The sequence below is a fragment of the Chlamydotis macqueenii genome, chromosome 17 (genome assembly GCF_036417535.1).
Source record: "Chlamydotis macqueenii isolate bChlMac1 chromosome 17, bChlMac1.mat, whole genome shotgun sequence".
Taxonomy (NCBI): domain Eukaryota; kingdom Metazoa; phylum Chordata; class Aves; order Otidiformes; family Otididae; genus Chlamydotis; species Chlamydotis macqueenii.
Window position 1 is genome coordinate 8,278,454 of NC_141572.1, and position 14,697 is coordinate 8,293,150.

The 14,697-nt window shown below is 41.8% G+C and overlaps 1 protein-coding gene across 1 annotated transcript in view; it reads right to left on the minus strand.

Moving 5' to 3' along the window:
* Positions 1 to 3,493: 3,493 nt before the first annotated feature.
* Positions 3,494 to 14,697, minus strand: part of LOC104476380 (uncharacterized) — a 36,183-nt gene continuing 24,979 nt past the window's right edge. The window contains exons 3-7 of the mRNA XM_086761864.1: positions 13,604 to 13,655; positions 13,401 to 13,503; positions 12,007 to 12,170; positions 6,780 to 7,025; positions 3,494 to 6,159 (exon numbers count right to left, since the gene is read on the minus strand). Coding sequence (XP_086617990.1) covers positions 5,422 to 6,159; positions 6,780 to 7,025; positions 12,007 to 12,170; positions 13,401 to 13,503; positions 13,604 to 13,655 — 1,303 coding nt within the window. The 3' untranslated portion in view covers positions 3,494 to 5,421. The remainder of the gene's footprint in view (positions 6,160 to 6,779; positions 7,026 to 12,006; positions 12,171 to 13,400; positions 13,504 to 13,603; positions 13,656 to 14,697) is intronic.

The following is a 14,697-nucleotide window of genomic DNA, read 5'->3' on the forward strand; positions in this document are numbered from 1 at the left end:
AATAAAAAAGTTTACTACTCCTAAAACAGTGGATACTATTTTAATTTCTTCCAACAGCGTAAACACTGAAGTGACAAGCATTATACCACTGTTGATTTAATAGCAGACTAGAGAAAATTACTGTTGTCTTTATTTTTACAATGATCTAACTTGTATAAATGATAAGATTTCAAATGGCTACTAGTAATAGGACTTTTCCCTTGCTGAGTAAATAGGAGGACTTGTCTGCTCCCCTGTTGTATCTTATGTGGAATGCAGTGATGCCAGAGTTGTTAAGCTTCAAATTGCAGCTTAGCATCCTAGGATTTTTGTGCTGCTGCCATTCCCACAGTTGAAGCTGTATATCCTTTAATGTTGCAGCTAATCTATATTGCTGTTCTTAAACAAGCTGTCACTTGTTCTTCGACCTAAGAGAAATTCAAACTCATGGTTAAGTAATATAAAAGTGAAAACAGTATGTTTTTCTGTATGCCATAAAGACAACCTGATAGATCTTAAAACTTGTAATGATTTTGGCTTGCCCTGCACTTATATTGGCGGATTTAAGTGTTTTATACTCTGTTATGTGAATAAATTACTTGTAACTAATTTAGTTTGAAGAAGCTGCAGGTTCAGCCTATCAAGTGTCCAGTTCTGGCACAGTGTAAGTTCTTCCGAGTACTTCCTCTGTAAAGAATAAAGAAAGATGGTAGCATGATTGTGAGAAAGAGAATACAATATATGGCCTTTTGCAGCTGGAGTAGCTGACAACATACTAATCTCAACAGTTTGTGTTAATCTGACAGTCCACAGTGCGTCTCAAGTATTTGAATCAGCAACTGTGTAGGATAATTTGTGTTTAAGCTCCGATACTCTTTTCCTGCAATTTAATAGAAAAATCATGGTATTTTACACTGAAAGATCAATCATTATCTCATTCATTCTGCAAATAAAATACATCCATTTTGTATCAATTTGTAGTGTTCAGTAGAACTGTGTAGTGCAGATGGCTTAGCCTACAGCGAGAGCTTATGGAAATAAGTTGACTCAAGTAAAAGGAGCTGGGCATTTAAGAAGAGAGTGCTCAATTCTAAATTATGCTCTGAAAGTCTGGTTTCTTATGGCCTCTTCGAAATTTCTGGTGGAAGGGGGCCTTATTTTGTACAGTCTGCCCTCTAAAAATAAACCAGCAGTCACTGTGTTACTGGAAGTCAGGAAAAGGATTTCTTGCTTTTAAAAAGAATGTGTGGGGATTTTGCATTTTTTCCACCTATTTTATCTAACATTCTTTCTGCATGATGTTTGGGAGCTGAAATACCACTTACACAATTCCAAGGAATAACTTCTGAAGAAAACTAATTATACTATTTCCCACAGCAATGCTTAGTATGCAAAGATTGCTTCTAAATCTGCTTTTCAGGTCATCCTTCTTTTCTTCACACTTCACCATTTTGACTTTCAATGAGGTAATTTCACCCTTAAGCTCATTAGTTTCCATAGGAAATGAATTATAAAAAATGCTAAGTGTGCCATATGAGGTTTAACATCAAAGACATTACTAGACAGACCATGAATATATGTTGAAGCTATATTTGGTCTCTGTTGGGTATTCTTTTCAGTGCTGCTCAGTTTCAGTTGCTTGCTTCCATTAGGTAAGTGTTGGCTTAGGACTTTTTTTCTTTCAATCCAAATTAATCTTTAATTGTTTAGAATAAAATCTAGTAGCTAACTCGACTATTTGAGTCAAATGTGTTTTGTTATGGCTTTTGTGCCCTTCTCATAAAAAAAAACCAAAACAAAACAAAAAACCAACCAACTAGAAACAGTTATGAGTAGGATGCTTTGTAACCAACTGCTCCTAAAGAAAAATTAGATTTATGAAAGGAAACCTCAGTTCATGTTTCTGCTAGGAAGTTAAAAATGGATTTTTCTTGCTACCTTGAGTCCTCAGAGTTAGGATGCATTAGCTGCATGTTAAATCTTTTGGATTGTTTTCCTATTGAGCCTCTGTTCTCAACCATTTTAACTACCTGACAGTAACAAACCTAGCACGCAGGATTCCTGTCAGCTTGTGTAGCTTCAAGCTTTTATTTTGAAGCTGTTTTAACAAAGAAGAACCAGGGAATGCCCATGCATTTTTGTCCTATTTAATCTACCTGACACATGGGCTAGAGGGATTGCCTAGTATATTCCAAAACAATAAAAAAGAAGTGAACATTCTTCAACTTCAGTTTTCCTGAAGATAATACTCTTTATGTTTGTTAGCTCCACAACATTTTTGGACATTTTTTCCCCCATGCAGTTGTGACTGAAATGATTTTCCTCCTCTTCAGCAAGTGTTTAGCATGCTTACCCATTTGCTGCTTAGTTACAGTATGCAAAATAGCACAGTAAACTGATGGCATTACCACAAAGGTGAAACTGAATCCCGAGCCTGTGCGTGAGTTGTGAGATATTCTGTCATTAAAACATGGCAGCATAGCTCTCAGAAGTAATATAGCTGTTAGGAACAAAATAAATGCCATAAGTAATACTATTTAAAAACTAATCCTAGTCAATATTTACAGCTGAAAGTATTAGAGCACTTTATTCCACCTGGAGCTTTCAGAATTTCTTAAATTTGCACTATGACTTTTTTGAAGAGTATGGGTGGAAGCCGTTTCTGTTTCTGTGGGGGGAGAAAAAAAAGGAGAACTTCAAAACAGTTCCTTTAGCTGTAAGAGGAGGAAAATCTGTTGCATTTTCTTTGAAGGTACAAAGTAAACCACAAGTTTAACTCTTCAGCAGTTAATTTTAGTGCCTTTAGTGCTAAAAGGCAAGTCAGGAACTGAAGTGTAAGTCTCCCATATGTTGTGCTCCTGGCTCTTCAGGGCTGACCAAGAGTGAGGGGATGGTCTTTGTATACCTGCAGCATGCGCCCGTTGGGTGTTGGGCTTCAGCATTTTCTAGTGGCACCTTTGAATAACTTGGTGTATCAGCCACATCTGTTCTGAGAATAAGCAGCGTTATTCAATATTGCATATTCTTCAAGAGGAGGGCCTGTCTCAACATGCACAGGTGTATAGTCCATGCTGAAAGTATGATAATTTATTTAGTGTCTCCTATATAACTGGCTATGTAGTACTACAGCAGGCAGTGATGGAAGAGGTACGCAGTGTTAAGATAAGCAGTATATGAAAGGAAATCCAAACTCCCACAGAAGCCAGCCTCTGGCAGCAGTCTTAACAAGTTTAGAAAAAGCTGTTCTTTGGTTACGCAAATAGGTAGTAGAGGAAGTCAGAGTAAACAACCACCTCATCATCTCGCTAGGGTACTGAGGATAATTCAAACAGGATCTAGTCCTCGGGTGTTTGCTGACTGAATGATACAGCAGCTTTTTTGCTCTTCCCATTCAGGAACTGCTAGGGAGGTTGCTGTACCGGTGTACGCCATGCAATGTATTGGCGTGCTCTGACGAAATGCCCAAACTTAGTCTTTCAAAATAAACAAAATAAGTGGCATTACATTGTAGAAATGAATAGTTACAGACGCTTTTATTGAAAAAGCTGCTTTTCCCAGCCCTTCAAATGTAGCTATTGTCAGTAACTGAACACAAGTACTTTTCAAAAGCAGATTTTAGTATTTCAATATTTAGAAATGTAGCAAGTAACAGAACATTGACTCTGAATTACTCTATATATGAATGTAATGCTAGTGGAAGTTATTACTAAAGTACTGAAGACTTCTAAATATTTTCTTAAATCATAAATATATTAGCTCTTCCCTTTGAATCATGTAGCATTAATTTAAAGCAACAAAACCAAAACCACCCCAACAGTAAAAAACCACCCAACTTGGAGCCAGCCTTTTTTGCTTCAAAACTACTTAACAGAGCCTGGTAATAAGAAATGTGGAGACTTGTCTGCTGTTCATGTTTGAGTCAACTGCTAAAGGGTATGTATGTTTTTGCTTCCACTGCTACCAGATGCAAAGCTTCTATGTCTGTGTAGACATGTAAACATACACAAAATATTAGGCAAAACCTACAGTCTTGTTTTGCATATCTCAGACATTAATAGGTGGCAAATGGAAGCTGTAATAGCAGGTGAAATCATAAATAGTTCAGTTAAATATTTCAGGAATCAGATTTAAATGCCTTCACACAGAAGGATTAAGATCACTCAACGCACGCTGTAGCTAACATAGGGGAAGACTTGTACGGAAGATTTCTTTCTGACACCTGTTTTATGACATGCTATTGATTTAGAACAATGTGCTGTGTCAGCTGCAAAATCCAGCTTCACAGGGAATGTCTTTCATTTAAGAAAGCAAAATACTTCTAAGTTGTGGGCTGAACATGCAGGAGTCTCTTGCAAAGATAGGAAAATATCACCAGGAGGCAATGAAAATACTGATGGGCTTATTAAAGGCAATAGGACTAGCAGGCTTCCCTTTGGTTCAGTGTTCCATTGAATGCCCTGGATTTGTAATCAGGGAGGCACAGCCACTTAGTAGTTCATGTCTATAGAAAGCAAGCACTCAAAGTTTGCCCCACTTAATTTTGTCTTTTAAGTCTTGTCTACTAAAGGAAGGGAAATAGTTCTCTAGTCAATGTGCGTTACCAGCAATAAATAGCTGGTGGATATAGGATGAGAGCAGCTGCAAATATCCAAGTGTTGAATGCTGGAGACTATTCCTAGTATTTCCGTGTTTTTGTACACATGCTTCTGTTGCCATGAGGAGTCACTTAAAAATGTAGTAGACTGAAGTGTTTTAAGCCTATGTAGATCTAATAAAGCTAAAGCTACACCAGTCTTTTACAGAACTAGTATTGGGTTGCTCAGACTGTCTGTGCACTTCTCTAAAGAGTCAGGATATGAGATAATCAGTCTTTAATTTTAGAGATGCTAATGCTTGGTAAGCTTTGTGCTAGAGTGCAGAAGTATGAAATGCTTCAACTTAAGTTTACAAAACTGTATGCAAACATGCATGATTGAACTCTCACTCTTGGCTTGGCAAGGCTTGGATTGTACAGGCATAGCTACAAACGGAATTTAACTCATAGCTCCCAACAGAAAGACCACAGTGCCAGAGGACTGATTTACATTTCAGCTATAAACCACGATGTAACCATCTCAGATGACTTTCATTTCTCATTCCAGAAAAGGTTTTCTGCAGTCTGAAGTACCTTTTCAGAGGATGCTTTCATGTATAAACCACATCAAAATTTCATGCAGAAGAATAGAAATGAGGTTAGTGAGCAAAAGGAAAAGTTGCATTTGTGCTGTCTATGGTATGTATCCTTGTAATCTCAATCCCAACAGGTAGGAAGCAAAGACCACTCTTAAAAAAGTTGCATCCATCTGTCACTGCCACGCTCAACTACTTGGCACAGCTTCCACTCTGATCATGTCTCTGTTGCCTCTGTTTTTGTGACCTGATGTTTCAATCTTTCTGAAGGCATCACTGGACTGAAGCTTGGCATAGCGTAGGAGCAGCTAGGGTATCGCAGTTCTGTGAGGTCTCAGTAGTAGTAGCATCTGCAGCTGACGAACTCTGCTGGTCCCTGGAAGAACTAGGAGCTTTCATGTGACCTTTGTATAAACCAGGGGATTTTGCCCAAAGGGGAAGATTTGATGTGAATCTGACAGAACTGTTCCCTTCAACAGTCAGAACCACTGGCTGTTTATCTGGTACAGCTGGAGCATACACAGCATTTTGCTCTGACAGATGATCTCCACATTGACTAAGATGTTCTGCTAAGACCAGAGGCTGCTGATCATCTCCTTCTTCAGAAATAATAAAAACTGGTTTGTTTTTATCTGTTTCTACCATAAACTCCTTTGTTTTCGAACCATTGACCAAGTTGATTTTCAGTGGGTTGGAGCTCTCGAGAAGATTTTTGGGGCTTTGGCTGTTTACTGGAGATGCTGGCCCTAGGTGTCTTGAGGGATCCAAAGACCTCACATGTTTGCTGTCAGGGGAACTGGCTAAAAATCCAAAATAAGGGTTTCCAAACCTGGATTTCTTCAAATTGCAGGAGCTTAGCTTCCGCTGCCTTTGAGCGGACAGAGTGAGGGGGTATGAGGCGTTACTGGCAGATGAATCTGAGTGAACGGTCTCTGATGCTCCTTCTATCTCAGTGGCTGAGATTACCTTTCTGGTTGGGGCACCTTGGGATCTTGCAGCTGTAGGAAAACCCTACATAAAATAATAATAAATTAGTAGACATGCCATGAAAAGCAGCTTTCTTAAGAAATTTTCATTCAAAGGGAACTAAAAGTTAAAATTCCTGGTTATGTTAGAGATGAGATGCATTCTTTAGCAAAAACCTATGTTATTACTTTAAAAAAGAAGAAACATCCTCTATTAGCTTGGTAACAAACTGTTGCTTTGATGATTACAGTCGGTGAGACCTAGATATCGCTCCTACACCTACAGATTCCTTGCAATGCAATAGTAATACATCAATTAAAATAAATTGAAGGCATAACTGGGGGAAAAACGGTACATGTTAGAACATGGAATGAGATAATCTAGTCTGAAGGCATTTTTAAATGTTTTTCTGGACTGGGGATCATTTCTTAACCAGGTGCTAACTGCTGGGAAATACAGCTTCAGGAAAGTCTGAATAAATTAAAATATAGTTCAGCAAAAGAGTTTCCCATATAGCAAGCAAGATGGACTGAAATGTGTATCACACTGCAGGTTGGAGAGGTAAAGCAGTAGGCCAAGGGGAAAACATCTCCTATCAGCGAGCAGCCAGGCATACTGGGGCACAGACCCTGACCACCACGTCCTCCCCTCCTTGCAAGACTTACACTGTTGTCAACCAGCTTCGTGAAGGGACTGTTGGTGGTCCAGCTACACCATTTCTTCTGTAGCTTTGGTATTGGAGCCAGGAAGTCGTGGAAAGTGCGGGCACTCCACGTGCGTTGTCTGGGACAGTGATTTTCCAACTGGACGTTCCCCTTCTCAACAGCATCTGCTCCAGCAGCCGTGTGGTTAGAAGTCAACCAGTCAGACACAGAGGCCGGGCTTGTGACACTTCTTTTTAGGTTTTTGTCCTGAAAAGAGTAGATAAAGATCGCTTACAGAATCTTTCATCAGACGGTTTTTAAAACACTTCAAAAATACATTGTTAGTGCAAGAGACTTCTATCTTCAGTGGTCCTCTTCTCAGGACAAGACACAGGAATGTTACTTTTCTTCATTGCTCTTCCAGCATGCTGCCTGAAGTTCACTGGCTTCCCTGGATGGAAGTTCTACCTTGCTTCCCTAGTTTCAGGTTTAACACGGAATTGGGAAATTTCAGTTACATAAGAAATAAAGTCTACATGAAATATCTACAGCTTTATTTTACTGGAGATATCTGACAGATCAGAGTAATAAAGTTCACTGTGTAAAACATAATTCTTACACTCTGCTTAGCTCTTTGAAGGTTCCAAATGTGTCTGTCTGTGGAAACAAAACTTCAAGGGGAATGGGGCCTGCTGAAAGAAAGTCAGAAGCATGCAACAAGAGAAACAGAAGTCTCAAAAATGCATTATTCAGGAGGGAAGACTGAAGTAAGTGGTACTCTTTATCCTATGTTAGGGAAGAATTAAGAAAACAAAAAGAATTAAAATCAAAAGGAAAGGGAATAATCTGTTCTTGGTGTCTGTAGAAAATAGAACAAGAGGCGTGAGACCCAGATTGCAGCCAATGAGATTTTCATTTCATGTAAGTGTCAGTTTAGCCCTGCTCAGGACCAAGCTACAGAGTTTTTTTTACTAACTCTCCCCACTTTCCGAGAGAATGGGAGAGAGAATAAAAATGCTCGAGGTTTGAGATGAGGACAGGGAGAAATCATGCAAGTTACTGTTACAGGCAAAACAGACTCGATTTGGGGAAAACTATTTCAATTTATTAATAACAAAAACAAAGCAGGATAATGAGAGAGAACAGAAACAACTTCCCCCACCTCTCCCCTCTTCGCAGGCTTTCAAATTTCAAATTTCCTTTCAAATTATCTCCACCTCCTTCCCCGCCTGAGCAGCACAGGGGGGAATAGGGAATGGGAGTTACGGTCAGTTCATCGCATGTCACACTCTGCCACTCCTTCCTCCTCGGGGGAAGAACTCCTCACATTCCTCCCCTGTTCCAGCCTGGGGTCCTTTTCAACATGGTGCAGTCCCTCAGGAACCAGCTGCCCCAGCGGGCCCTCCACAGGCCACAGCCGCCTTCAGGCACCCGCCTGCCCCAGTGTGGGGTCCTCCCCGGGCTGCAGGGGGATCTCTGCCCCTCCGTGGGCCTCCATGGGCTGTAGGGGGACAACCGGCCTCACCATGGGCTGCACCACGGGCTGCAGGGGAATCTTGGCCAGGAGCAGCATTACTGCTCCCCCTCCTTCTGCACTGACCTTGGCGTCTGCAGCCGTTTCTCTCACAAGAAATTCTTCACAACAGGCAGGCAGACGCCTCTCAGGGTCTTTTCACTTCTCATCTCCTCTCCACTTCTTGCAGCCAGGCCAGGCCGGGCTGGGCCCAGTTGGCCGCCTGGCGGGAAGCCAGAGGGTGAGGCCTGCAAGGCCCACAAGGCTCACGCTTCCCCTTCTCTGCCCCCACTGCTGCTTCTTCACCTTTTTTTTTTTTATTATTTCCCCCTTCTTAAATACATGATCCCAGAGGCGTTATCACTGTTGCAAATTGGCTCGGCCCTGGCCAGCAGCAGGTCTGCCTTAGACCCAGCCAGGTCCGCCGGACAAGTGGAAACTTCTAGCAGTTTCTCACAAAAGCTGCCACTGTAGCCCCGGCCCCACCGCTCTGCTACACAAAACCAGCAGAATAAGAAATGCTTTTCAGGTGGAAAATGTGCTTTAGCAGTAAAGCAAGATGTCCACAGGTGTAAAACTGGCATCATCAGAAGGTAAGAACACGTTAAAACATTGTCACCATCTCTGTGTATAAACAGAGTTGATCTGACATAGGAATGAAGTGTAAACAACTTCTAAAGATCTCTTCCATACTTACTTTATATGTTCTGATGTTGCATTTTAAATCACTTTTTTTTCTCTTTAATATTGATGTAGGTTTAGAGACAGAAAAGTTAAAGAATCCCAGACTATCCTATGAATCTCCTTTTACTCTTACTAATACTTCACTTTGTTATTTATATAAGCCTCCTGTTCCCTAACTCTATATGTATTTTTAATATTCACCTGTGCGAATAAGGTTGTCATCAGAAGAATGCAAAATCCACATGCCCAAAGTTTACATAGTCTTTAAAGAGAGTCTGAAATAAATCCCACACTGTCCTGGATTTAAAAGTCCTGAGAAACCAGAAACTTGTCATTTGTTATTTCTGTTAAACTGAATCTCTCAAGTTTCTGCAAATCAAAGAAACTATTTAGTTAAAATGTCATATTGGAATTGGATGGGCAGAGAGGCGAGAAATTAGCTACTACAGCCAAAAAAAAATCTCAGTAGGAAGCTGGGAGAGGCTTCAGGCTCCAGATAAGTTTGTTTCAATATGAAGCTCTTAGTCTCAGATTTGATTAAAGTAACAATCTTTATTTATAAGTTTATAAGCCAGCTGTCTTCTCCTCAGAAGCCTCTTCAGGGTGTCTTAGGATTTATTAATCCAATATTATTATAATTACCTCCAAACTGGTGCAAAAGCTAACCACTGGTTTTGAGATAGATACACTGGAAGTAACTACAGAGACAAATAATGTATTTTCTAGATTTTAAAAATATTTTAGCAACAAATGCTTCTTAAACCACCATTATTCTTACTCTTTACTCAAACCTTTGCATCTGAAACTTGTAAGGTCTGAATAGAAGTCAGAGGCCATAGTCCTAAGTTAGCCAAAGGCTGAATGTTGACTTAAACCAAATGAGACTTAGAAAGCCACAACCCTCCTGAAGCCTCAGAAGCCACCTGAAAGCCATCCTGCCCTCCACTTCCTCCCGCTAGTCCATGTACAGAGAAGTGTGTCTACTCTCCAGACAGGGGATTGATTTCTTCAAATGGATTTTAAAAGTTCAAAAGCAAAAGCCAATTTATTACTTCCTCCTGCCCAGCAGAGCTGAGGCTCACACTTACCGAGGGTAAAAGACCAAGTGGCCAGCCACCATTTCTCAGTAAAAAGATTTGTAAAGCTCCTTATAACTTGTTTTGTCTAGCTGAGCATTTTGGGTGAGGTGAGTCTGACAGTGCTATTTACTGCACCGTAAAGGCTCAGGATTTCACACGTCTTTTCACATGACAATAACTTCTTAGCTCCTGCCAAGAAAGTGGCTATGCTCCAGTGGATAACTTATTGTACTTGCATAGTGCTGTCCACAAAAGCTATGCACCATACCCTCCGTGGGGCTCAGAGGCTAAAGCTGACTGGCCAGCTGCATTTTACACCCTAAAAATACACATTTAGGGATTAAACTGTAAACATGTTTATTTCTAACATCCAGTAACTCTGAGTAACTCAAGTGGCCTGAAGAAATCCCGTTTGAGCACAGGTTTGTAATTAGCCTAATGTGCTCAATTTCCACCCCTCTTGGAGAGGATAGTCTTCAGCTGTGGGGAAGGACCCACTGCTTTTAAAGAGGCCCTTTTACCCCTCCTGGGAAGGTTTTCTGGTCCTTGAGGGATTTGGTTGAGAGTACTGGCTCATGTGTGTGCAGCGTGGACATCACTGAGGAGATGCCTCCTGTGTTAATAATGTGGTAAATCACTTTAATTCTTTGGGTTATCTTCACTTAGAACTGTTTTAATGCTAAGTATTTTATTTGTTTTTATCTATACAAAAATAGACTGTGATAGATTGTTTGCAGATGGGATGGCAGAATATAAATGTTTTTCATAAGTGTATTTGTTCATTCTGACTGAAGTGGGGGGAAAGGGAAGGAAAATGGGTTTTCTTCCTGTCTAGAAGCTGTATTTGTATGTGACTGCCACCAGGTGAAGCTCTGTTCACTGGTAAGGACCAAGGAGTGCAGGTGTTCAAGGGTGCCCATACTGGTGCCCATACTGCCCTTACAGCTCACCATGCCGTGCAGAAGGTAATGTGTTTGGGCAAGGGAAGGTACCAGAGCTGTTCTCCCTTCTTTCCCCATTTCTGTTAAGCAGAGTAGCTGACTGGAGGAAAACCGTAGCATGTGTCCTACACTAATGTAGGAAAATCCTGACAGCATGGTCTCCTGGCTAATTTCCTAATGAAGTGCAGGGATACAGAATGCTTTTGTTGTGCAAACTGTGACAGAAATATTACACAGACTGTCCTGTAGCATGGGAGTTCCTTGCACTGGTTGTTTTTCCTCTCGTGGGGAAAAAGAGAGAGGGCAGAGTATTGACCTGGGAAAGGCTTTCATATAGACTTGTAATGGATGTGCTCTGTCAGGCACTATGCTCAGTGCTGAAGAGGTGGCAGCCAGACCTGAAAATTCTGGTCAATTATTTGTTTAGAAACAGATGATAGCTTAGAAGTGCAGAGAAAGAGTTAAAATAAGAGAGAACTTACTGAACTGATTCAGGTTTCTGTGTATGTATTCTAAAGGACTCCCATGCTTTCACTCAAAGTGTTTGGTCTTTTTGGAACAGACACTGTTAATTTTCACATCAGCCTGGTGAGACAGTTATATAGCCTTCTGACAAGCTGAGGAGCTGAATAACTTCCCTGACTGCTTGGTAGTGGTGGGCAGGCGCAGCTCCGACTCCAAGGTCTTTCAGTTGCTACAAGTGATATTTTTAATGGAACATCATCTTTGCCACTTAACATATTTTTGAGGGCTGGTCCTACTGCCTGCTGGCAAACCTCTGCATTATTATCACCTGTCAGATCCAAGGTAGACTTCGGCACTTATTAATCTCAAAGCTGGGAAGATATTGGCTCAGGGGATCACAGCCTACCTCATTTGATGGCAGCTCAGCTCAAGGGTTAGAACTGCCTAGCAGCTCGGTCACTAACTTTCCTGCAAAGTGGGCAGTAAGCATAATTGGACAGATATGACAAATACTGTCCAAAAGGGACATCTCATGAATTGCTAGAGATGCCAAAGAGCATTCCTACCTGTATTCTGTAGGTGGTAAAGCTCAGCCCGCTGGCCCCAGGTCCAGCAGAAATAATAAATACTTCATCGCTCCCAGTTTCGGTGGTCACTGCGGATGTGGAGGAGGGCACATCTGGGTCAGTGTCCTGAGGAGACCGTTCTGTGCTGCCTCCACAGGAAGTGACTGAGAAAAGAATAAAATAAATAAAGGCTGCTTGTGAGAGTCCAAAACATCTGTTTCCAACTTCTCCGTGCAAACCCTCCTCCCTCTCTCCCCAGAAAATCTAGAGCAGGCTTTAGCTGTCTGTTGCACCAGCCAGAACAAAATTCAAGCCAACAGTTTGATCTCCTGAAACTACAAGCTTTTACAAACAAAACAAAAGCAGATAAGCACCCTTGGGTCTGCTTTCTAATAAAGACACACCCAAACTGAAATCCCTCATAGTAAACACATAAGGTTGTGCTGCAGATCAGAAACTTGCTGATTTGCTCAACTCATTCTTTATTTGTACTTACGCATCCCTGTTAATAGTGGGAACTGTGCTTTTTGCTTGAACCCTAGCAATGCTACTTCTACAAGCACCCTTCTGCTCCAGGGACTGTGACAGTGGTGTGTGCATGCATGTGTCCCCAAGGCCTATCCATCTGGTCCAGGCCAGGAGAGCTCTGGCAACAACGTCCTTGATGACTCTTCCAAAGCAGAAGATAGGAAACTGTCATGGTTGGGAGCATAGATTTAGAGAGCTGTGTGTAATGGCTGATGGCTTAGTAGGAAACTGATGGTGTGTAGCAACACAACTTGAAGTAGTTCCCTGTTGGCATTCGCCAACCAAAAGGGGCAGCACTGACACAATTCATGTGTTGTGACTCAAAATTGCAGCAAGTGACATTATCTGCAGCTTGGTTGGAGGTCTCTTGTTCTCGAAACACACTGTGAAGTAAATGTCATCTAAAGCAGTCTCATCCATTAAGCTCTTCAGAAAAAGCTAGCTCCAGGATTCAGAGTTGTCCAAAGCCAACGTAAGCATTGTACAACCCATCTTTTCCAGACAAGGTTAGGTACAGGGTAGGCGAAACTCTTCCACAATTTATGGATCTTTGCAAGTTATTTGTAGCAGCCTGTACCCAACACGTTTGTTCTGCTAACCCAGTGTCTCTGCGATGCCATGTGCTATGACAGCTTTTGTTGGCAGCGTCCTGGAGCTGTGCTTGTGCATGCTCCTTGCCAGGGGAGTTACCCTACCAGTGAGGCAGGAGAGCAGCAAGGAATAGTTCCCACAACAAAGGCTTTCTGCTGTGAAGTGGCTCTCCAGCTGTGCATGGGCAAGGAGGACTGCAAGTAAGAAACGATCTGATTAACTGGCTGAGGGCTACGGAGTGCCCTGACCTGCTCCCGCCACTGCCCGGCGCTTACCCGCCTGCTCCCGGCTGACAGAGTGGTTGTTGTTTTCATTCTCTCGACTTGGCACCACCAGCTGGAGCTCATTGATATCGACGGCGGAGTTCTGGATCCCATTCTACAACTCAGAACATGCCCCAGTAAACATTGTCAGATAAACAGTGCAACAGCCAATATGAAAGAGAGAAACAGAAATTGCTGAAGCCATTAGCACTAACCTCCTGGTCACTGCAAGCGTTGGATGAGCTCCTTTTGGGGCACGTTCTCTGCCTGAAAAGGAGAGACAGCAACAACAACAACAACAAGCCCACGAGAGAGTTAAAGATCCACAGAAGGGAAGGTCTCAGCTATGCTCATCCTGCGAGGGGGACCCAGCAGGTTATGAGCTCTCTGGTGTACAGGAGCATCCAAAATACTTGCCAAGACTCAAGGCAACAAGGCCTGTAGGCCAAGGGAGAAAATTATATGCTCGTGTAGTGGAAATTCAGCTGAAGAAGAGAAGGACTTGTCATCTTCTCCCCATGATGGCTGCAAAAGCAGGAACAGAGTTCAGACCTCTGCCAGGTCCCACCAGGCTCTCCCCACAGCGACTGTTTTAAAGTCAGTAAGCAAAGAGTGGGACTGAATTCTTGCCTTTGATCTGGGCAGTGACATCTTTCTTATCCTGATAGACAGAATATTTCATCTATGTAGCCAATATTGTGTGCTGGATTATATTTAGCAAGCAGAGAGCATCAGATGATGTTCATTTGTAGGAACATTTTATGAAAAGACAGCGCTATGGCAGTTCATTAGTGTGTAAACATGCCTCGTGGCTGAAGGGAGACAAAAGCACGTTCTTTATCATTTTTTTTCACGTTTTTACTAAAACTGAGATTATTAAACAATTAGTGTTATTTACTTCTGGATTAATAAGACGTGAAGATGTCAGAGAAAGGCTGGCAGTAATGAACATGACAATAACTGAAGCAAATGTGTTTTGCCTTTGTGTACAGCAGTTCTCCATGGGACAGTGCAGAGACACACAGGAGCATTAAGGCACTGACCAGATAGGATGTGATCCGTGTTACTGTTTTCCCTACTATCTGTGCTGTTGGCTGGGATTTTTCCTCCTCCTGTTGGAAGGGTTACTTTGTTTTAAGGCATTTAATCTCCTCCATGCAAGTTTTTTGGGGGTTTTTTTGTTGTTTGTTTTTTTTTTTTTGTAGTGATGTACTGAAGCCAAGATTTCAAGTTTTCAGTCACCATTTCATTACTGCTTGTTTTTAAGAATGGAGACTCAGAGGCCACCTGATGAGGCTGGCTGAGAGCC